At 42.6% G+C, this 25,477-nt stretch overlaps 1 protein-coding gene across 1 annotated transcript in view; it reads right to left on the bottom strand.

Moving 5' to 3' along the window:
* Positions 1–22,957, bottom strand: part of LOC131882506 (uncharacterized) — a 62,185-nt gene extending 39,228 nt beyond the window's left edge. Inside the window, exon 1 of the mRNA XM_059229663.1 lies at positions 22,676–22,957. Coding sequence (XP_059085646.1) covers positions 22,676–22,864 — 189 coding nt within the window. The 5' untranslated portion in view covers positions 22,865–22,957. The remainder of the gene's footprint in view (positions 1–22,675) is intronic.
* Between the last annotated feature and the right edge of the window lie 2,520 nt (positions 22,958–25,477).

Genomic DNA, 25,477 nt, shown 5'->3' with positions numbered 1-25,477 from the left:
GATGAGCCTTGACTTTCTTCCAAGGGCATTTGCCTGCCTGCCTGCTACACTAAGTACAACAATAGTAATCAAGTTCCTGCAGTTAAAGGCAACGCGAAAGTAAGTGAGTGTGTTCTGCATTAGGAATCGGCGGTAAGACTGGATTGGCGAGAGCTTAAATACCATGACAATGTCTCTAGTATAAACGAGTGCACACTGCAATGAACTGTGACAACTAATCCGTCATCCTCGTGGGGATTAGAGGCCCTTTACAAAATTGTAATCCATGTCTTAGGGTCCGAAGACAGAGTTAGGGAAAAGTTTTGAACTCCTCCACCCTCGAATCTCCTCATGTGGGCTTTATCCACGCTTGTTGTTGTGCTAGCTCCTTTGACCTACTTCACACTTAGTTTGCGTCTTGGTCATATTTCCAGGGGCAACCAACGGTGAGCTAACCAAGACTACTGACTACCAAGAGAGGGTCGTCCCAACTTTATCCACACTTGCTCTTACCCATCCAACAAGACCTGCCATGACCGAGGCGAAATTGACGTTCCTAACTTGGATTTAGGGCAAGTCAAGCCAAATGCTGTACTGCACGTTGGGCAATGTGCTCTTCGAAAGAGTGCGAACTAACCACGAAGGTAGGTTTATTGGGAAGGGCAGAAACAGAGTTAAAGGCTGAAGAAGACCAGCGAATTTAATAATCACAATACCACACCTCCTTCTGGGCCTAACACGATGAATAAATTGCCCCGTTTTCGTATCGAGCTGGCCCAAGTTTGGAGAACCCAAGAGCGACATCCTCCTTGACTTTAATTAGAAGTGATGCTTAAGCTCAACGTCACTATTGGGTCCGGAGAGGAAACTAAATTAGGCCGAGATTACACTCCGCAGTCCTCTGGCAAATTGAGAATGCCTTGAAATGGACTTGACACCAATTTCAAAAATAAGATATCGCCATCAAATTATAGATCCCGGGTGGGCAAAAGTAGAAGCACTAGGCCAATCCGTTGCATTGCTGGGTCGGCACTCAGGTTGATCCAGTAAATCCTACCATCAATAATCTGGTTGAAGCTTTTCTCAGTTGGCTTGGTATTTCTATCTGTTTACAGAAATTTTTCCACCTTCAGGGCAAAAAGTGAGCCTCGAAAGATGGAAATGGTCTCGTTCGGTCCCAACCTTTTGGGACTTGCAAAGAACGAAGGCAGAAAGAAGAGAAAGAACGAGCAAACGAACGAACGAACGAAAGAAGGCAGAGTGCATTCATGGCTTCTAGTTTGTCCCATCGGCTCTGCGGAGTTTTTGTTGGAATATGTAGAAGGAAGTTTCGTGTTTCCAAGAAAGTTTGGATCTTTGAGTGTATCCACTCGGCTTACCTTTAAAACATTTACTATGTGCCAATTCAGTTGGCAGGTTCTACTTTTCTTAAGAATGTCAAGGTTTTGTTTAATTCAAGACATTTCAGATCTACCTAGAACGATCAAATGACCTAAACAGATATATTATTCAAAACACCGACAAACCCTTCTCTCTCATATTCATTGTGTAGTGTCCATTTATCTTTCAAAGTCTCTTAGTGTTTTGAATAGGATCAATGAAATATTACCAGAAATGAATTGATCAAACGAACCATCCAAATGGGTGCAAATGGGCAACAAGGTGGAACCTCATAACCAAACTTTGCGCTTGCCATGCAGAATCTGAAGTGAGCGATATGCAACGGTTGGCTGGTCCAACAAGATAGCCCATGCTATAGCACCAAAGTGAATTTGGATCAATGAATGCATTAAAATGCAACTTTCGAGCAAGGCGAGTGATTGATTTATAAACGGGAAAACCTTCTGATCTTGCGAGCAAAATGAAATTTCTGCGTACCATTTGTTTTATCCCCATGTTTCTCGATCATCAGCCATTGCATTTTGTAGCATATCATTAACCGTTTACTCTGAGCAAATCAGGGGAAGAGAGACTGCGTATATGATTTCGGCTTTAGAGTTCAATGCTGTTGGCGAAAACAATACGCTAGAAGAAAAAAAACACATGCTGAAAATGCATAGTCGATTGGTGCACCATTGTTGACAGGTTTTATTTATGGAATAGTCTTGTTTTCTGTGCAAGACTGCAAATCTCGAACTTACTGCTTGGAAGTTGTGGGGCTCCCTATCCACAGAAGCAAGATCAATCGAGAAGCAATTTCCGCTTTGGCACCTCTTGCAGCTAAATTAGATTTGTATGGATTTTTAGGGAACTGGGAGCACTCTCCTCAACAACTTGAAAAGGTTCGTACAAGTGGAAATCCGAAACAGCTAACTACCTAAAAGCTTCGCTCAAGTTTTAACTTTCAAGGTTCACAACCATGTTACACGTGTTCTCAAGAGCACTTTGACCTTCAGCCTCGTCCTAGTGTTTGCAGAGTCGCACATGGTTGGTTAAAAAGTCATACGGGTTTTCAGTTGGCGTTGCTTTTTTCTGAATGAAAATTATATGTAAACAATGGTTATTTCGTACCCATCAAGGTTTACCCTTGTACGGTATATAGTGTTGAGCCGAATGACGTGGAGTAGATTACATGGGCAACCACAAAACTTCCTGAACGAGGGACTCATCCCTGCAGGGCATCACGACAGAGCGTATTTGCCATGATTGACATTCTACTAATGTCCGCGGAAGGGCCCGATCCGTGGGGGAAAAAGCATCCAATCCATCTTTGTTCCTCTAGGCATGAAGCTCATTAGAAGTCGACAAGGCACGAACATTTTTTGCACTGATCTGACAGCGAAGATGATGATGATAGTCATCTTCTTACCAGCTGACTGGTTCGACCCAACCCGCCAGAACCAGTTGTTCTTCTTAGAATGGTGTTCCTAGCCTCCGTTGTGAGTTTCCACTTGGTACACAAGTGATGCCAATGATGTTGGAAAAGGAAGCAACCTCGCTCTATATGCCAACGACTTCCAAATCTTCAAGGCCTGTTAAGACTTCGTATTCTCTTTTTCTCACCTCCACTGCCAAAATAGCGCAAAAGAGCGAAAGAGCAGTCTCCGCCAATTTGACACTTGCTTTCAAAATTTAGGCTCCAGATGAACTGGAAAGAAATAACTGGCCATGGCCACTTAAACGATAACTGTGTCATCGGTGGGGTAGACGAGTTGTTCGAGGAAAGGTTGCTGAATTCAGTGGGGAGTTATCCTCGGGATAAGAAACTCCAAAACGTTTAACTCATCGTATTGATGAGTTGGGCAATCCCAATTTCCATTTCGGGCAGTGCCTTACCAAATGATGTCCAATGAGACGCGAGGATCTCTCCCTTCTGGACCCGAGTAGACATTGGTGTGGTCCTCAACTTAGGAGCGTAAGTAGACAAGACGGCAAAAAATCCCAACGAACTTGATTCCCTTGAGCGGGGAAAAAAGTTTTCCGTTTCCTCTGCTCTGCCGACTACTTCTCAACCGGGATCTCATTTCGATACGGACAGCAACCTCATACCCTCTCAACCAACGACGAGTCGTCCCTTTTTCAGGGCAGAGGTAACACGACCAACGAGCTCTTTTCCCATGATCCATAGCATCATCATCATCATCTTCATCATGTTTGGCCATGACGTCGACATGTGGAACGACTGGAGGCCACCCAAAGTCTTAGACTATATTCGTTCTTTTCGACCTACCGTTCCTCAACTCATTTCTTTGGCCTCCTTGGAAGGAAACTCACCACGAACGACCTAGTGACTCAATGATAACATACACCAAACTACATCATCCAATGTGGCAATGCCGACCTTAGGCATTGCCTCTTGCTATGCCGTTCGAACTCGAACGTGGACCTCTTTACACGACTAAAATGGTGGTGGAGCTGGAACTCCCTTCTCAAGGCTGAGCTTCACACGAGTGACTTCTTCTTCGCCTTCTCCTTTTTCTTCGTCTTCTTCTTCGCCTTCTTGGCCTCCTTCGCATTCTACTTCGTCTTCGTTTCTGCCTGTTTCGAGCCTGGTGCCGTCGATGTGACTTGATTGCTAAATGATATTCCCAGCTTTGATATTTGGAACGAGCGACGAATCGACCCTTTTTCCAAGACTCTCTTTTTGACTTGAGACGTCTATGACAAACCAAAATGACACTGATGAGTGAAAGCGACAGTTGCTCTTTAGAATCACAAAAAGGCATTCGGAAAAAGAAAAGAAAAATCGGCCACACATTCGTGTACGTATACACGGACGTCTGTAGTATAGTTGGTGTACTGCGCACCAAAGCGCCAAGTTTACAGGCTCAATACCAGGTATCATCTCTGGATTACTTTACTCAGCTTGGAACAAAACAGACTATCGAGCTCGAAATTGAAGGGGTTCTGGATAATACTGTGCTTCACCTCGATTTCACTTCCGAAAAGGGCTCCTTTCAAGGTCCTTGGGTCTTATTTGATCTTTCCTTCAACTGTGCAGTAGAAAGAGGTACGCCTCTCCCTTCCAACGACCTTTGAGCTCTTTGATTACAAATGAAATTCTCCGGCTACCGAGACCGGGAGATCTCGTTTGACCAATCAAGCGGCTTTAAGACCTCGGCAAAAATTAGCCAATATAGCCTTCTCCCACAAGCAAAGCACTCGGTCCACTCACTAGTAGCCAGGACCGAAGAGATCCCAGGCCCTTTGCCGGAACATATAGGCACAACTCGAAGACGAAGACGAAGTCCAACTAACCAAGATAGACGAAAGAAGAACGAGAAGGCCCTCAAATCCTGCTCCTGAAGAAGCCCTGTGTACGGTTAAGAACTGGACACGAATGAGGTGACCTTCATTTGAAGTGGAACCCTGCTTGGTCCTTTGTTCGTGGAAGAGGATCCTCGTTCTGGCTTTTGCAATCCCCTCTGTTCTCGCACTCCTGTCCGTTTGAGTTGAGATTGCCAGTTGTGGGTTGTTGAAGTAGAAAGAAGTAAGTGTGAATGTATCTCCATCACCCCTTTTTGCCCAGTGCACCGCCTTCAAGGGGTTTCATTTACGGGCTTGATGGTTATATCTGGCCATTCTTTTTTTCGTAACTTTCAAGCTCATAAAAAACTGCAGTTTTCACAAGACCGCAAAGAACATGAGTAGACTAGATACAAGGTCGAGTCTTCGTTTGCTTATCTCTATTTGCTGGCGATTTCCAACACAATCATTGAGCGCAGAAAAAACAAGGGCATTTCACATCACAACAAAGCAAACTACTCCCTTTGGCTATCATGAAAGGGGCTCGAAAACTGCAAGTAATGACAAATTGGCCCAATTTTTTGAGTCAACAAATGTGTTTTGATGACAAGCTGCAAGGCCAACAGAGATCCCAGATTCTCGATCGCTGGTCCTCATGAGAACACATTTGGTTGGATGAATCCGTCGAGATTTGCACACCCTCTCCTGGGTTTGACCTCGATTCCTTTGCCAAGCAATGAGACCGAAGGGGGCCTTTGCGCAAATGTTGAATCCTCAAATCCAATCTCTTTGTTCCACTTTCATCCCAATTGATCCTTTAAGAGGCAACAACAATAGTCAGCTCTTTTGCCTAAATGGCATGCACAAAAGGACACTTTTTACCCTCCATCAAAGAACGACCTTCAGAAAGAAGCGGAAGAGAAGAAGAAGAAGAAGATGATGAAGAGTCTAGATTAACCGAATTGACAGCAAATCATGTAGAGCGAGCGCAATACAAAAGTTAAAAGACATGATTTGGACTATTTTCCCGTTTAGTTTATCCTCATAATATTCATTCATTTGAGTCGGACAAGTCCCCTGGTGAATCGAAACATCAACACGATTACGAAGAAATGGGAAAGCTTGAAGAGCAAATAAACCCACTAGCTCGAATGGAACTGCAACATCCGAGAACATCCTCCTTTCCAAGTGCTTCGCTCTAACACAGCATGTTTTGGAGTGCCACTTGATAACAATAGCTTGTTGACAATGGACATGTCATTCTACCGTACAACCACTACAAACAGCCAATGTAGAGTACTACGGCCTCTGCAACAGCGACTAATGCCATCTCCGACACCAACATGAATGTCACTTCAGGAAGCATCACCTCAAAACCAACAACTACAACAACACAAGAGCGGCCTCTCTGCTGAGGCTATTGAACTTCGTCATCTTGTCCCAGCATTTTTGAATCGTTTCACGTGGCCAAGACACGCAGAGATTAAGGCCAAACGGATAGTGTACTTTGCGTTCACTTGTACTTAAGCCAAGGGTGGTCTTCAATCTTACTGGCAGCGGTCGGAAAAATGAAACGCCTCTCGATTGAGAAATGTTTGCTTACCTGAAAAAAAGGAAAACAACTTTCACAACTCTACTACGTGGATCGTGACCAAGAGCCTTGGGCTAAAAGGAAATTCGCTTCACAATTCACGTACCCCACGCAGCATGTTCCAATTTACTCCGCGGAAATGGATCCGAGCAATGCGGTTGGAAATGCATTATGTAAATCCTAGAAACATCGACCAGATCATTCAATGACAGACTTCCACATCACGTTGAAGCAATGCTAGTCGTGATCTATGAGTCTGTTTTCCAACCATGGCACTCACTCCGATTCATCCTTAGTCTACTTTGCAGTACAGCACTCTGATCCTAGATCTAGACGAGCGACGAGTCGGCAGTCATGAAAGGTTAAGCTTCCACAATTGTAACGGGTGATCGTTAGTACCACTTGCAAGATGCATCACTGGTTAGAACACCAGGGTATGGATGATCTGGCAAGCGATCTGGGACCTTTGCTGCCGGCTATTCACTATCTTTTTCAACGCCCAAGTATAGACTATCCCTCTCAGTGGAGGGCCTCTTGTGTGGGTCGTACGGACCCCCAGGGTACGATTCATTCAACAAGACCCCCACATCTTGGAAGTTTGTCTTCCAGGCGTAGATGGGGTCTAGACAGTTGTGGCGTGTTGTACTACAAACTATTTCTAGCCCTCTCTCAGGGGTATCTCTTTTTGTCTTTTGATCCCAATGGTCTTTCATCTCTCTGTTTGTGACTCAAGCAAAACTCGACCATCCATCCTGTCCGGAGGTAGAGTGAACCAAGGCCGTCCTTTGGTTGTCTAATGCATACGTAGAGAGAAGGAGTAAGACCAGTGAGCACGTGTTTACCACCTAGTTAGGTACATTTGTATTAAGACGTGTGAGAACCGCCGCCTCGCTCACTTATGAGAATGAAGTCTGGTGTTGACGAATATTTCGGTCGCTGTTGACCTTGACGAATGCTGAGTGTTCCATCCACATGGACGCCAACAACGTGGCATTCTATGATAATAGCTACGAGGGTATTTGTAATGTATTCATTTATTCTGGTAAAGTCAACATGAAATATCCATTAAAAAGGAAAATCAAGGTGAGTGGTGGCACAAGGCATGGCCGCAACAAACTGGGAATAGCTTTTACTTTCTCCATTTCTCTCGATCAATCTGGATTAGATATGGCTTCTTTTACTTCCGTGGGATCAGCTCATCAAGACCAGAGAAGTTTGCTCATGTGACTATCAGAAAAGAAGCCCTCAGCGCTAAGACAGTAATAACCAGTATTCATCTGTTCTTGAATGCGTGGGATACAAAGAACATCATTTCATTCCTGAGTTGTTACATACGTTTCCAGATCAATCAATCGATACGATTCGAGCCACAAACAGCTCCTAGTCATTAGCCCTTGGTAAGATGATGAAACCTTGGGCCAATCGGAGTACCGGGAGTTATGTTCCGAAGTCAGTAACCTCATCTTGCCTTCATTATTAATATCCCAAAGTCGTAATACCATCCACACAACAACTGGCGGATATTCGGAATGTGTCTGCCAGACGTTGAAGGAATCCAAAAGAATGGCACAGTTGAAAGAGGAACTAACATTGCGGCATACAGTTGCGTGTAACCTATCATTTTACGGCCTCCTCATGCTACAAATGTGATTAATACCCTTATATGACGGAGTTGAAACGACAGGTACTTAAAGAGGTTGTTCAATAGCTCCGACAGCCATTTACTTGATAGATAGCCGCTAGATAGACCAAATATTCGAGTAAAAGAGAAACTCCATTTCGGCATCTACCTCTTCACTGGGATCATAATACATTTTTCCTCCTGCCTAGCCTACATGGGCTATCGGTCTTTCGGATAAAAGATGCTAACCCAATTCATGTGCCACCTCTTCCTACCTACTTCCTCCCGTTTGTACGGAATAGTACAGAGTATGTACGTACGTACATATAGGCTCATGGATTCATTTCCACACAAGTACGGGCGAGGGGTCACGTTGACGCGTGGAACAGGAAATAACCATTCCAAAAGGGATAGTTATGATGATTTTTCTACTTGTCCCATCAATATCCTGCCAAGGCAGCAGCACCCAGGCAGATAGCAACGTGGAGCCCATCCAATAACCTTCATCTCTCAAACGTGCCTATGAAGGCGCCGAGGTAAACCATATTAGTGTATGGCTTTCACGGAGCGGGAAGAACCTGTAGTAGGCTGGCTATTTCTACCGAAGGTATAAGAAATGAGCTTGTTTTATGAACATTTGTATGCACGAGCAAGCAGATGAGAGATCGGAACGAGCTTGGTCTATGGAGTTCCTAGAGAATACATCCAATTCTTTTATACTGTATATACACATATGTACACACAAACACGCTTAAAAATGCGCAGAACGGGGGATCAGTTAGGCCTACTTTAAGGGGCCTTAATACAACGTTACAGCAATTCGCTATATACGTATGGATGTACGGCATATATATATATATATAAATGTATATATCATTTTTATATTTCGGAATACAGACTCACACGAACGAGTTGATCCAAGTGGATTGGAAAACGTGGACTGGGGTTCTTACAAATGATTATCGAAAATTAATACGGAGCATTCATATCAAACCAGACCACTTCTTCATCCTATGTACAAAGATAGATAAATCTGATCTGGGCCTTTAGGGTCACTCAATGTCAGTCTAACGAATAGACAATTGAGATTGTTAATATCAAGAAAAGCTGTCTACGATCAGTGAAAGGGAGACCGAGGGAGAGACAGTGAGACCCGTCACAATCCCAAGGATCATTCTCATAAATAATTCCAATGTCTTCTCCACTGACTCCCTCAAGGCCTTGCTGGTTATATCCATATTCAAACAATAGCGCTCGAACCTGCCACTCAATATCCTCTAAATGGCCAAAGCAGCTGAGGTTGAAAAACAAACAAGGCAAGAAAATGAGAAGATAACAGAGCAGGGGAGCAATACCAAAAACACCAAGGGCATTCATTAAGGATTTCCGTCAGTGATTCTTCCGGGAGAGTATTGAAGGACGTGATATATTTCCCATTTCCTTAAAGTGCTCTTGACAGGCCGTGGTAGGTCAGCTGACCATGAGGCTGACTTCTTACGAAAAAGGTCGACGAGAAAAGGTCCAGATCAACACTGACCTTCGTCCAATTATATCATACAGACCGAACCCATCATTATCAAGTACGCTTTCGTTCTTTGGTCTGAAACTAACCATAAACTAATTAAATGGCAGCGCTACGTGTTTAGAAGGCCATCTCATTGAAGTATCTAATCCAAGTGGAAGAGCAAATAAATTGTTCAAATATTGAAATGATGAAGCTTTCCTCGAGGCTCTACGTTCTTTCCTGCTTGTCTTTTTCACTTTTCCTCTTTGCTCCTTTCAACGTTGTGGGGAAATGAGGAGAGGATTCAGTCTTCAGTTGCATGCAGACGACAACGACGCGTTTGTCTTCCGTCTTTGCTTAATCATGTCCTTCAAGGCCAATTGCTTCCAGCCAAGATATGGATCCACAGTCAGCATAAAACATTCAGAATCCCCTATATTTTTCTTCACTCTTGAGGGAAAGCTCTGGCTAGTAGGGAAAGGCCTATGGAGAGTGGGCTAATGGAAAGTGCTCAGACGGATCTGAGGAAGCTTCTGGTTGATGTGATCAGGTATTCATAGGACAAAGTAAGCATGACATTTTTGGCAACACGATGGTCTTTATCCTCCAGCAAGTCTGGGCAAAAAGAGCGAATCTGAAAAGAATTATGATCATCCGCGAGCCATGAACATTGGCAAAGAAGTTACTCTTTTCCAAGGCATCCTTTGTGCTTCCGAATCAGATCGTTTTAGTCAAGGTCGCCAAGCATAAGGCCAGAACACTCACTACCCCATTTAGCCCTTTCGAAAAACTCTCTGTTTCTGTCTCCGTCTCGTTTTTGATAGACGGTTAAACAAAAACGCAATTTTGTTGCTTATTGACAAAATGTGTCATTACTCATTGCTCATGAATGATAAGACGAAAATGAGTAATAGGTGTCTGTTATCATAATACATGAACACAAACGCCTTTCAAAAAGGTCAGCTTGCCTTATCAGTACACCTCAGAAAAAAAAGCAGAAAGAAATGCAAAAAAAGTTACTAGAAGTGTACAAAATCTGCCAAAAAAGTGATTGATTAAATCATGGTACCTTAGCCTACATTTGTTGTGAAAGGTATTGATAAATGAACTATTAAGTCGCATCATTCGAGAGACCAGAATTCGGTATTAGGCAATTAAATAATAGTATAAGGTAGAAACCAAAGTCATTTATAGGGGTCAGAATTATAATTTAAAGATGCCATTTCCCATAAATACATTATAACTATCTTGAAAGAATATTTTTGAATGTAGTGTCGAATAACATGTAAAAATGATCACGATGGTCAAAACAATATTTACGTCAGACCCAACATGATCAAGGAAAAAAAGTTAAAAACGTATTTTAAAAAAACATGCATTGTGTCATTTGTCTAAAATATGCCAAAAAAGGTAAACCATAGCATTTATTTATATACCTTTTTTCCTAGACCTACTTATCAGTTATGTGTTACTGCAAACTGTTTAAGGCTCAAACACCCCACAACTGATTGGGATCCTGAGAGCTTAGGAGAGCTAAGGAGACCGTATATTATTCACCATGAGCGCCTTTCAGCCCACTGGAGGTCCAACAAGTAGATTGTCCGTGGGCGTGTCCTGTGAGAATTTGGCAGACAAAGACTTATCCTCAAAATCTGACCCCCAGTGTGTTTTGTTTCTTCAACAACAAGATGGCCAATGGAACGAATTAGGACGAACGGAAGTGTTGCAAAACACCCTCAATCCCAAGTGGCAAACCCGATTTGTAGTTGATTTCCATTTTGAGGCTCGTCAAAATGTAAGATTCATGGTCATTGACTCTGATAACAAAGCTAGGAAAATAACAAAGCATGACAACTTGGGAAGCTTGGAACTACCGCTGGCCAAAATTGCTAGCGCTCCAGAGAGGGTTCATACTGAAACTTTGACCGGAACCAAGGCCAAGAATGGAAGAATCACCATCACGTGTGAAGAGCACTCGTATAACAAGGATATTGCTCACATTCAATTGGCTGCCCAGAAGCTGGCGAAGAAGGATACTTTCGGGAAAAGCGATCCATTTGTTGAAATTAGAAAGTTCGTTTCCGAAGGGAATTACGCACTCGTCTATCGAACCGAGATGATTAAGAACAACTTAAACCCAACTTGGGCCGAGTTCAAACTTCCGGTGCGAGACCTCCTCCAAGGCGAGCAGTCTTGTCCGGTAAAGTTGGACGTTTTTGATTGGGATGGAAGTGATAAACACGAATTGATTGGAAGCGTCACACTTACTTTGAACGAGCTCATCAATGCCAGCGCCGAAAAAATCCAAATCCCACTTATCGATCCGAAGAAAGTGGGCAAGAAAAAATACCAGAACTCTGGCACGCTGGTTGTGACGAAATGTCAAATCGAGACAGTGGTGTCGTTCTTGGACTACCTCCAAAGGGGGACAGCCATGAACTTCTCGGTGGCCATCGATTTCACAGCGTCAAACAGGAATCCTTCAGATCCCCGATCGCTTCACCATATGAGCCCTCAAGGTCAAACCCAATACACAATGGCTATTCAAGCTATTGGCAACGTTATTCAAGACTATGATCAAGACCGTCACTATCCTGCTTTGGGGTTCGGGGCTAAGGTTCCACCTCACGGGCACACGTCACACGAATTCTTCCTGAACTTGAGCCCGGACAATCCCTTTTGCGATGGCATTGATGGCATTCTACAGGCTTATGCAAGAAGTTTGCAAAACGTGGAGCTCTTCGGTCCCACCAATTTTGCACCGGTCATTAATCACGTTGCACGATTTGCGGCGGCCTACCAAGATGGACGTCAGTATTTTGTGCTTCTCATTTTAACGGATGGCATCGTCACTGATCTTAAAGAGACCAAAGCGGCCATTGTGGCAGCTTCCCATCTTCCTATGAGCATAGTCATCGCTGGCATTGGCCAAGAAGATTTTTCAGCCATGAAAGAACTGGATGCCGATCAAATTCGCCTGGAACACAATACACAGCCAATGAACAGGGATATTGTACAATTCGTGGAATTCCAGAGCTTCCTGAACAAAGACGGAATACTAGACCAAGCTGGACTCGCCAAGTCGGTGCTTGAAGAGATCCCAAATCAAGTTATTCAGTGGATGACAGCAAAGGGCATCAAACCATTGCCGAGGTAAACTGACCCTTAAAGCAGACACATACTTCGATCGCATTCTCATGCTGAACGTTACTACGAAGATAATTTGAAGTATATCACTTTTGCTTACATGCGTATGCCTCTTCATGAACTTATTCTCAAATCAGCTCTGGGGTTTAAAACCAACTATTTAGTTGGCTACTCGAGGGGTTGTTCTATCATGAGAAGCATGGTTCCTTTGGTGGAGGCCTTTCTGCTGTACGATAAGGACCACGGAAAGCAAAGAGGAAGAGAAAAAGAGAGAACCAAGTCATAGACTCCTTCTATGAACGTACGATCTTGTTGTTCATACTGTATACCGTAAATACTACTGTATGTACTCGTACGTATGTGGTGGAACAACAACGATGAGTAAGGGAAGTCGTGCAAAAAAATAGTTATTTATGACTTCTTCACAATGGTAGCGTCTTTTTTCCAAGTAGTTGCCATGTGGAAATATAAATATTGTGCCTTCGTGGCTGGGACGGAAATGTCACCGATGAAACGGTTAGGAAAAAAACGAGAAAAGTGGCACATTTCGATACATCTCAAAGCAAAACTCAATTCGTGGTCAGACCTTTCTAAACACTGTAGGAATAGAATGAAAAGTCCTGAAAAGAATCAAAACGATTATTTATCTCTCATATAAAAAGTTCTCTTAAATTGGAAGGAGAGTTGAAAATCAGATTCGAAGGCTACATAACTCGTGTCTCTAAAAGTGAAAGACGTGATGTCTAGAGCATCTGTTGCATTCCTTATAACTCATCTGGGCCTTTTGTTAAGGACTGAAGCAAAATTTATCGACCCATTCATTGTCAATGCAAAATTTACTGTCTCTTTTAAGAGTTATTTGAATTGAGACATCCCCTCGCTGGTTCTTTTCCTTTCATTCGACCTTCTGTATCGGCTCTATGTCTGGCCTACGGGCCACGAAAAACTGACTTGAAATCTAAAATAAGGCCTGTAGGGTTTCTAACTCTCAATATAAAAGCCTTGATCCAGAGCTGGTCAAATAATCGCATAGTCGATTGGAAATAGACCACACCCCAGAGTCATCGTGCTGCACTTTTTCTAAACCGGTGTCACCAATTCCAAAGACGAAAGGAAGAAAATTATGAGACCTTGCCTTGGGCTTGATTGATGTTATACCTACTGGAAAGGCAAGGGCCATTTTTTTCAATCTACGAGTGAGCTATCAAAAGCCATGAAGACGATAAGACACCTAAAGGTAAATATGCACTATTTTACGGGCAATGACTTTCTTCTTCATAGAAGGTAAGGTAAAGGCCTCTCCAAGCGAAATGGATGGATCAATGGCCGGTTAGTTGGTTGGTAGGTTGTTTGGTTGGGAATAATGATGGAGGTACTTGCCGTATCTTGGGGCAGTTTGGGATGATATGGTGTTGTTAGAGATCGTGAGGCCTTCTTTTCGAAATGGCTACGAACTCTGGTAGAAGATCTTGAGCACATGTGGAAGTAGGAAAGGCCCCCAAGGGTTTAATATATGCCAACAACTACCGCTCTTCTGATCCCCGAGATCAACAAAAGAAGCCCCCCGAGCAAGTGAGTAAGCCAACCAAAGGGAACGGCCAAAAACTGTTCGATTTGGACAGAGAAACAAGAAGATGTGGAGGATGAGGAATAAGAACCGAAAAATACGGTTCTCTCGCCACTTCCACAACTTCCTTCCCTCTATACTCCTCGTCCTTCTTCTTCTCATCACCAACGTCCTTGTCCTCGTCCTACGTCTCATCCTCTTCCTCCTCCTCAACTTCCTCCGCTTCCCCGAGGCCAACCACGACATTTCCGTTTTCTAAGAGAGTGAGTACGTTCAAGTCTGACTTTGCATCGGCAAATTCCAGGCAGGCAAACCAATCGGTAACAACGAAGATAGCAAAAAATGAAAATGCAAGCCTCAAACTCTAATATCAAGAATGAATTCTCTGGTAAGAGATGCATGTTAACAATGCCAATTGGACACTATAATGAATGAATGATCACACAGGGGAAGAATCTGCAACAGAGTTTCCTTCCAAAGGCAAAGGCCATTGCAAACCGAGGCCAGAACACTAGAAATGATAAACAAAATAAAGCTGAGGATACTCTTAAGGGTTAGCGGTTCGAAGTGAGGCTGAACAGGAGATGGACGAGAAAACTTTCCAGGGGATCTCAAGGGAATGAGGAATGAAGTTTCGTCAGTCAGGGAAAACAATTTACATCCTCCCGAACCTCCAAGGTCAAGGAAGAGGACGCTTGAAGCAAACCGATCAGCACATTCCAAAACTCTGCTACCAAAGTGTTCGCTGCAACCATACTCATACAAATGGCGACATAACTCCACACATCAATCGTGTTCCCTATTGAATAGACTTGCTTTGCAGTCTTTCTCAATCCCTCAATTAACAAACAACCCGGTTTGAGCTATGAGTTGGCTATGCCCATCAAGAAGGACCAAAAGATGAATCCATTTATGCACATGTACAAATCAGTATTTTAAGCTGTTTTTTTTTGCTTCCATCCATGTGCTGGGCGGTTCAAATGGATATAATACTAACCTGCATACAAAGTTGAACCCCAAAAAACAAACAAGCCGACGAGGCCTAGACATTCATTTGTGTCTGCCTCTAGAAACCGAGTTGCTTTCGCGGACATGAGGACGGGAAACACGAGATAACAGATAGAGAACTACTGAAATACTAGCACCAACACAGGAACAACGGTGTACGTAGGTGGGGGAAAGCGCTCGCAAAGGCTCCAGACGATTGGATTGATCCCAAAGGAATTCTGCACAATTAATTTCTTGCCCAAACCCTTTATGGAGTACCAACAAAGTATAAGTCGCCAGAGGTCGTAGCTGAGGGTCTGGGTCCTGGCAAAAGCCAATGTTTTCTAGTGAACGTATTTGTTTTACCAACGGGGATTTTCTTTTTTTGAGGGAAAACTTGGATTCAATTTAGAGATCAGCTTGATTCAAATCTATCGATCCATAATCCCCTTTTTCTACTGAATTGAAGTCATTCTGTTTAGTTTCCACATGCATCAGCTTTGTTCTGACCATTTAATCGAAATACTATATTTAAGCGTATTGATTTGCTTGCTTGTCAGAATTATTTTCTTGGAGCACCGCAATCAACAAACTTCGTTCAGGAGCTTCCTGTCGCAACCAACATACTTTATTCTATAATTAGTTGATAACTTGCATGTTTGGAACAACTATTTACATGCTACAAATACCTCTCCACGCTTTTAAATAAGGGTTGCGCGTTAATTAGTGTCAGGTAGAAACAAGAATCATGTCATCACAAAAAGAAACTGGAGTGGACCAAGTACGCCAGTCACGAACACCAAGATCCACCAAGAAGGCAAGACGACGGAGAAAGGATCCATCACATTATTCAGTAAAAGAGGACTTATTGCCAACGACCATCTCAGTTTCATATTCCGGCCACTTTTAGGCCCAGATGGGCTCCTGCAATACGTGAGGTCTTCAGAATAGAGGGAAATGATAGAGCTCCGTGGTGAAAGTTGGGACACAAATGAGAATTAATGGAGACTATCACATAGACAGATTTTAGTCTTGCCTCCTCGCTTTTGGTCCTATCAATGCTGAAGGTCATTTATCATCATTATGATTCCGATTTCTTGGACTTTATCATGTGTTAGTCTTCGCAAGGAATTCGCTTTGAACAAGGTACACATATCGTTCAACCCTGGGTTACTACATCAGGTTGAAGTGAATCATTAGGAACGCTTACTAGCCCTGGAACTTGAGAATGGGAGCAGATACGAGTGAACAACGACCGAAAGCAACGAAACAAATCTCGAATACCTACAGCAGATATGCAGAGTCTAGCTAGTCGGGGAGTTCTTACCTTCCAGATATTCTCCTCATTGTGAGTTCACCATCAAAAACGCATTGATTGAAAATTTGACATGTAATTTGTATTTTTGCACCACTCCCGACAAAGTTCCATCAACCACTTGGCACCAACTATTCACCATGTGGCTCAATTCACAACATGATTAGGGCATCACCGCCAGGTGATAAATGTCCCCATGAATATTTGAGAATTTCGAGGTTTATTCTTGAGACTTTGCTCAGATCTAACCATTCTGAATCATCCCCCATCTCTTGATTTTTGCTCAATTCTCAAAATAGCAAAGAGGCTTGTTAGTCCTGCTTCCATGGCCTTGGCCGCAAAATCGTAGGTGTAACTACATTACACTCGACACTGACACTCGTTTCCTCGACGGGAAATGACAGAAAGACGTCTGTTGGAAGGAAATGACTGTCGAAAAACTTGAATCTTTCGTGTCCTTTTCTCCTTTCACTCCCTTCTCTCCTCAGCAAGTGACTTTGAGCACCTCTTTGGACTCACACTTGGTTTCAACTGATCAGGTTTGGAACCGGGTTCTTTTACGCTTTTCCTCTCCTGCTCCTCCTCCTGCTCCTCCTTCTCCAACTCCTACTCCTACTCCTTCTTCTTCTTCTCTTCCTTCTTGTTCCTCCTCTGTTCCTCTCTCTCGCTTTCGTTTCCACTCTCTCTTCTTTACTCTTGTTCCTTCTCCCTGGTTCTCTTTTTTCCTCAACGCTTCTGGTTCTCCTTTCGTTTCTCTGGCCTACGCGTACGGTATACGCTTAGGCGTGTTCCAGTTGTCCTTCGGCTTGTTCCACCACCATCGTGAGAGCAGCTTCGTGAGGAACTTGTTCCTGAATGAACACAGCGGTGGCTTGTCTTAACTTTAGAACAGGTTCAAACTTCGTTGCTTTTGAGGCCAGAGGCTCCTCTTCGAAACCTTATTCCTATTCTTCCGCGACAACACTCGCTCGCTTTCGGGAGTAAACCAAATACAAGTCCGTCAATTCCGAGTGAAGATTGAAACAGAACAGAGAGCCAAAGAGAAGAGGGCCTTATAGCAAGATTGGAAGGAACTGTTGGTACATTTCGATTTCAATAGCTGCTTCTAGTTCTGCTGGCACATGTGCACTACGTAATCTCGTAGTCACCTTCCCATGAAACGCATCTGAAGGGACAGACACCTTTGCAAAAGAGTATGGATTGGAAAGCTGTAAAAACTTTCAGGTGGCCTCCATCACAAATTATTTCTTTGGAAACACAATTATAGCCGTTTCAAACAAAACGGTGCAATAAGACTTATTTTGCTCAGTCTTTTTTTCCTGAAACTAAATCAAAAGTCTTGACAGCAGAACTACTATTCCAACGAATAATATGGTACCCTGTTACGAGGCGTTCAACTAGTTCATATTCCGATGAAAGCTGCCACTCGAGCAACCTTCAAAGGATATAGTTTGCCTTTACATTAGACCAGATTATCGGCTTTCATATGGACAAGAATGGCTTTATCGAGCAAGATTTGTTTTCCACGAATTCTGCGAGAATACTCATCAGAAAATTCCATTCAAGGGAATTAATTTGATTATATTTCCTTGTAGCTATTTACAGGGATATTGTTCGTTCGCGCTATAGTAACAAGTCAGCAAAGGGCCATTTAACAAAGATATTTCCTTCAAAGGATCACTGTGCGACAGGAATGGCCTTGATGACATTGGTGAGGAAGCCTTTTAAGGACGCTCGAGCATGTGAATGAGGGATTTCATTTGGAAATTCAATTGAATTGAACTTGAAATTTCTCGTCAAAAGTAATTTCTTTCAATCCTCAGTAGTTGGAAAAGTCTCAATTGCTCGGAGATGCCAACTTTCTACGAATCCTAATCTGGCACGAAGGTATGAAAAAAAGCAGCTTTAGATAACAATGAAGAAAGTAAAAAATTCTCATGTCTTAACGAAATGGATCTCTTTCATACTTCAAAATAGAGCTTTGGAGGAGGATTGAGACCTTTTCATCCTTAGTCATGCCAGCCTAACAAGTCACTATACAATTTAAAAAAAACTGTACAATTGTTTCAGAAACATCGGTGAACTTTTTTCATTTACTTAAAAAAGGCATGCTGCCTCATCATCTTTTGGACATTATGGCCAGAAACCTTCCTTAATTGATATCTGGCAGCATTCAAAATGAGAAATTAATGGGCTATTTTACATCGATATTACTTGCAAGTTTATTGATAGTGTTCAGAGAAAGTATTGATCATCTCTTTTTGAATGTGATTTGAAAGACCCAAGGACTAACATTGGCTTGTAGAACTAAGATTAGGACCGTGCCTTCTCATTTTATGGGATGCAAGATCATCGATAGAGCCGCATCCACTTCCAATTTGTTGAGGCATTTTTAAATCGTAATTTGACACCACCATCATCCGTCATCGATCGCCAAGTCTTACTGTGGACATGGTTGAAGAGAGAGAGAGAGACAGATGCTAGAGGAAAATGGTCAGTCTTGTTGAAATTGACATAAGGCTCAAAGAAAATATGACGCTTCGCGTTGAAGTCAATACTTTGTCAGCAGGAGGCAAGGGTCGAAGGCAGAAAGAAAACAATTGGTCGAACATTCAAATTTGGATTGGCCATGATCTCTAAATAAAGGAAAAGACTAGTTCACGTCCCCAGGAAAAACTGGGATTTGTCGTACTTCAAGAGGAATGAGCAAACCCCAAGTTTCAAGATGGCAAGAATGAATTAGATTGAAATACTCTGGGATTAGCGATGCTTATCGGATTTCAGCAGGAATTAGAAAAATTACAAAAAAATAAATGAGACAAATAAAACGCTTGAACCAAGCATAATCAGATTTGTTGAAAGGGGGAAAAATTAATGCAAAGAATTTTCCGCGACAAATTTCATCTCTGATAAAAGGTATTACGTACAACAGATAAAAGCAGAAGATAAACTATAATTGATATTAAAGGTCGTTCGTTACTTTGTTCTTTGATTCATGTGGGTTTGACTTTTTTAAATGAAAAAGTCAAATTTGCTATCGAGAGATCTGTGAATAAAAATTCCTATCACATTGTCGAAGTGACCAACTAAACGAGATAACAAGGTTTTCTAGTCCGGTCAAGTTTCTTTTCCTGTCCATGCGCCATGTGGAACTGTGCTATGATCTCAAATGACCATACCATTATTAGAAGTCATTTCGAGTAGGCATCCCTTCTTAGAGTTATTGTTAGAACCGTTACATGGAAGTAACAAATTCGAAACAATTTGCTACTGATGATCTGAATATATAACGTGCTTGATACCTACAGTATTACCAAAGCCCGCATCATTTAAGAGCAACGTGCTCACATTATTCATACAATGGAAGAATGCAGAATGTTCGCATGAGCAGTTATTGTTTGCAGTCTTCATAGCTTTTAACGTTCTGGTTGTTATTTGAATTGGGTCAGCTTTTCTGCTCCAAATACATAAACCAACGGCCAAACCTACATCATGTTGGGTCTTGTCTTCATGTCATTTGGCAATCCCTCATACAGTATGTACCTAGAAACATGCACCAGGGAGATTGGAAGAGCGGCTCAACTCTCTACGCAGTCTCAGGCTGCTCCCCCGTTGGTTGGTTGTTCCAGTTCTGACCACAATCAAGATCCTTTCGCTATGGTACCTTTTCCTATTGAGGGATTTCCGTTTTGCTAACCGATATATGGAACGGTACACAGCTCGTGTCCTTCTTGCCAATTTGGTTCATGTGGCACACTGCGGGGAACGAATTCAGCCTTTATCGATCAGCTCTACCGTGTCACTCTGAAAGAGAGAGACTGGGCGGTCAAGTGCACAGCAGTACTCTGTACTACAGATGGAGGGAAAAGCTGGAAAGTATGCTTTTGAAAGACAGAAGAGCGAACAATACGGAATAGAGAAGATGTAGACATTTCCGAACTGGTCAAAAATGGTTGTGCGGGAACTTTCTCAATTTCGCTCAAAACCCAATATTTTGAGTCCAGACAACCATGAATCACGAGGTGAATCGATATCCGTTGTCTCGTAATGTTGTTGTGGCAGAAAGTGAGTCGCAGAGCTTGTACTAAACGTGGAACTATTGGAGAGAGAGCTATTCGCTACTAAAGTTCCATCTACTGTACAGTGTACATATTTCTTGCTCCTGTGGAAAAGCATTAAAAAATCAGGTTTGAGTAAGGCTGAAAACCGACCAGTCATGGGCAATTCTTAGATCTCAGCAGCTTCTAGAGATTCGCAATTTCCGTTGTCTTTGGGTTGAGCTTCCCATCTCTTGGTATTCTATTTCTAGAACTGTAAAGATTGACTGACAACTTGAAAATGACTGCCATACAAAAGAGAGCGAAAATGCACTTTCCACGATGTAACTCTGCAGAATTATGCAAATAGTGCAATACGACCTCTCGAAAGAGCCTTGTCGAGTTTTCAGGCAGCCCCTTGGCAGCAGAATAACACGAGAGAATAGTACATTAGATCTTAAAGCAAGTGTCCAAAATCGAAAGCAAAGTAGGTGTAGCGAAATGGAATACATTGTAATTGATTTGCTTACATTTCAATGCGTTTCTGAAAAGTAAGGCTTGGAAATGAAAAATCCTTGCTCCCGGACAAAAGCAGTGAATCAATTTACTCGATTTTTCAAAACAATTTGCAACTCAAATGGGCCGTGCACCCAACATGTAGAGCACTGTAGGTACATTTGCTTTTCATGCCTTTCAGTCAAATTCTGGCAATTCTGCACTCTCCAAAGTTTGACTTAGGGGATCACAATAAAAGTGAAATAGAAAACAAAGTATAGTAACTTTAAGGAGATAGCTTGTTAAGTAACATTCTTTGAAAGCTGGATCTCACCAATTTAACTTAAAAGGAAGGACAACGCTCTATCCTCGTCGACCTCCAAGCTAGCCAACAGCCACAAGAAAGAGACAAGGCAATTGTGCAAAACATTAAGGGCCTCTTGAGGGAACGAATGAAAGGCAATCCCATCCTGATTGTCGCCCCATTTCTAGTCAACTAGCTAGTTGGCTCATGGCCGTGGTCTTAGTAGTTCGTCGAGAAAGAGCTTTACAGTATATCCCTGAACCAAGTGGGTGGCTACATATCGTGCGCGTATGTACGAGATGTAGTACCTCCACTCCTTCTACAGTTCTGCCTTTCACACCAAAGGATATACACTCCACCACTTGAACTCTAAAGGAAGTAGTGCTCATTGCCTCTCTTGGTTGTCGGCAAAACGTGAACACTGGGTGAAATAGATATTATAACACCCGCAGGAAGTTCGGTCGTTAGTAAGGCAAAGTCAATGGTTTGAGAGGCTTGCACGCAAAGGGGACTCGTGCTAGAATCTTTTTCGCTTTATAAACAAACCACCCAATGGAATGATGTGTAAAAGGGAAAAGTATCGTCAGTGTGAGAGTCAATGCAAGAGGGCCTAGCCGTAATACAATAGCTGAATCAAGTAGATCAAGACAATGGCTGGAGACGCTCGTGAACTAAGGCCAAAAACGTTGAGCTCCTTCACGAAATGTTCTTTAGTGAAGCTCCATTTGTAAAGGAACGTATGTAAATTGGGAAGAATTCAAGGCCTGGATATGGTGCTATCCAGGGCCGAAAATACTGAAAACATTTATCTAGAAAAGGTATGTGTGACTGATGAAAGATTTGGACTTTTGATGGCTTGTCAGATTCTAAAAAAACATGGAGATTCCTGAAGCAATTCGGAATCAATTTGATTCAAGCTACAAATAGTTGAGGTTAAATAAACAAGGCAAAGGAAAGTTTTTCTCAAGAGAACCAATTTCTTCTACCTTGATTGAAAAGAGATTTTTAGTCTTGACACTCCCAACAATGAGACGAATACTAGACTATAAGAGTTTTTACTCGTCCAGCCATTTTCTATTTCATGCTAACTAAAGACCAAGCAATGCGCCAGAAACTGGAGCATATTTTCAATTACCGCATACTCAAATGTCGTTGTCTCGCTTAGCTCGATCCCAACCCAATAATACAAAGACCGAGCTTTCTTTGGAGAAGAAAACCACTTTGGCGTTGCTTCCAACTTGGAAGTAAGATGAACATTTTAAATAACAAGTTTCTCACGTGTTTTCATCTTACTCATGGACTCAGGACTACAAGGTGGGCAGACGAGGTATCCGTGCTTTCACAAGAGTTCTTGACATTGGCCTTTGTCGAGCTAAAAGGCTCAATCTCAAGGTAAACCCTCCCAAGCTGGGCGGACGAGCGTCAACCATTACAAGACCTACCTCTCGTCTCCGTTCGTGTTGTCGTTGTATGGAAGCAGTTAGGGACATATCAAAGGCCGCGGCTAGTCCCAAAGCAGCCACGCCATTTCCTGTCACTCCTCCACGCCGTCGAGTGGGAACACTGACATAAGTAAAAGACACAGTCCTCTCAGGAGTCGTCTCCGTTAAGTTGCAGTACATGGCACACATATTCTGATGGTTGTGAATATAAATTTCGATAAGGAATATCAAGCACAGAGGAGCCGCTTGGAACGATCCTGAAAAAAGCACCTTTCATCCGCCAAGGAAGCTGTCGCACGGCAAGACTTTTGACTACGTTGCTAACCTTTCGGCTTTTATCTGGGCGATTCCCTTTGAGAGCAAATATTTGCCATTCAGGGTCTGGTCGAGGAAAGCAAGGATTGAGTTCTTGCTGTGACGACATCCAATTTTTGGCATGACCCCAAGCCGGAACAGCAACCTCGAAATACGTATCCTCGTGATCCTGAAGGATAGTCAGAGCTTTCTAGTTCCTTTGAATGACTTGTTTCGTTCGGAAGCCACTTGATCTGACAAGGTTTGACTCACGCTTCCAATGAATTTGACATTACCAAGGAAATACCTATCATGGATTAACATGAATCGCTTATCCGGACCATCATGAGATAAAGCCCACTCTAATTGGTTGGTATCATCTAACTGTCGATAGACCACTAAAACCCCAGTTGGCATTAGATCTACCAACCCTCAATACTCCATTCATTTGAATGATGCAAATCAACTGACAAACATTTTTTTCCGACGCGAGATCGCTCCGGATCATCTTTCCCTTCGTTCAAAACACTACTACTTGGTGGTGTTAATCTAACAGTTTGAGATCGACACAACCTTTAAAGGCGAAGGCCAGCTACGGTCTGAATTAACTTAAGGTCTGGGAGAACAGGGCTGGATCTGAAGTCAAGTTTGGTTTGCTTACCTTTAATGGATCAAGCGGGCCTTGGCCTTACCCACACTTTGACACTTCATTTTTCTTCGTCGGTGTTTACCTTCTCAGCACTTAATCGATTATCTTGAGTGTTTTAGCCGTGCAATTGTGGCAAAAAATGCCACCGCTAAAGCCACGTTTGTTGCAGGAAAAGAGGAGGGCTTGGAAAGAACCACCCACTTAGTTCCATAACACATTCATGAAAGTGGTCCCCCCTGTCGAGTAAGTATTTGATTCGTCTCTAGCACATCATTGTGTTCTGTCAGGAGAGATTTGTCCCAATAACCTTGGAAACACTTGGAACAAGAAAATCATTGCTGGGTCCGTACATTCAGAGCTCTAGCATATGGAGGCATGACTCAGTTCTGCTTGGTAAGGGGTAAGAAAATTGGATAGAACGAGTAGAGTAGCGGGATAAGAAGAGACTAGAGACTTCGTTCCCACAACACTTATTGCTACTCCACAACTCCACAATGCTTTCTTGCTTCTTGTAATTAAACGTAAACGGACGACGAGAGCTTGCAAGTGTGGAATAAGTTTGGCCGACAAAATGTGTTTTGATTCACGAAAGCAGTCCAGAGGATAACGAACCCCGGGAAAAAAAGAAAACAAAAGTGATCGATTTCCTTCAAAAAATCATTCTTTTTGACCCTCCACCACACTTTGCACCCCTCGCCTTTTGTGTTTTAAGTGGTCCAATTTCATAACATCCCAGCCGGTAGGTAAAATGATATCAAGAAAATCAGGGAAATTCGAAGACTTCACTCAACCGGCTCTCAGTCTATGCAGATTTTGCGTTTTTTGACACTTGTTCTCGCAACACGTTCAACTCACGATGTGATCCGTTAGATTGTGGCGACTGAAGTGGCAGACTGATTTATCCAAGGCAATCATCGTTGCGCACCCTTGAGTCCTTGAACGAGTTTGAAAGCACACTTGTAAGGTCTGTGATCTGATCCTCTTATCTAGGCGCATTGAAAGTAAGAGCCGTTTGAGCGTGAATGTGCGACGAGGATGAAGTTTTACCTTTGCAAGGGTGGTAGGGGCGCCTTTCTCCCCGTTGGGAGAGTGCCTCCATGAATGTGTAGGGTAAGTAGAAGATACTGTGCAGTCAAGGTCAAAGTCAATTGCGGAAAGTCAAGTACCGATAGGGAGAGGCATTGCACCATTAGTTGGGCCAGTCGGGAAAGGGCATAATTTTAGGTTCAAATACTACAAGCTCCTTTATCCACTAGCAGAATGCATGATCCTTGAAACGTGAAACGTACACAAAAACTTACTTAAACAACGAGATTAGGCTTATGAATTTGCGATTCGATTTTTGAGAGTTATTTCCGTCTTGACACTTATGTTGTCTTCATTTCCTTGTGGACATTCATCCCATGGTTATGGAATTATTACGTTTACCTAAAAACAAAACATTAAAATGCTTTTTTTAGTCAAATGGCAAGTTATAATTTCAGTTAAGTAGTTATACAAAATTTCAGATGTAGATATAGCTCCTCAAATGAAGTTTGTCCACTTCAAACTTCTTTTTTCCAACACAAAGCCTATGTTTTGCTTTTCTTATCGGCGACCCTAAAAATTGATTGGAATCTGGCAACTGGTTTGAGATCGCCATCTTTCTGCGAAGCAAATTCAGGTCACTTACACCTCAATAACCCTAATATCAGTGTAGTAAGTGATCCTTTATGGGACCATAACTTGCAAATCAAACCTGATAGAATAATATCATTGAACATCAGTTCAACCTCTCTTCATTTGAAACAGAGATGGCGTGCCCTTGCAATGATCAACGATCAAAACTTCTACAAGAGCCTGAATCCTCCGGGGTCAAA

Source organism: Tigriopus californicus, chromosome 1 (assembly GCF_007210705.1).
Source record: "Tigriopus californicus strain San Diego chromosome 1, Tcal_SD_v2.1, whole genome shotgun sequence".
Classification (NCBI taxonomy): Eukaryota; Metazoa; Arthropoda; class Copepoda; order Harpacticoida; family Harpacticidae; genus Tigriopus; species Tigriopus californicus.
The sequence above is the reverse complement of the archived record's forward strand: the minus strand, read 5'-3'. Positions and strand labels throughout refer to the sequence as shown.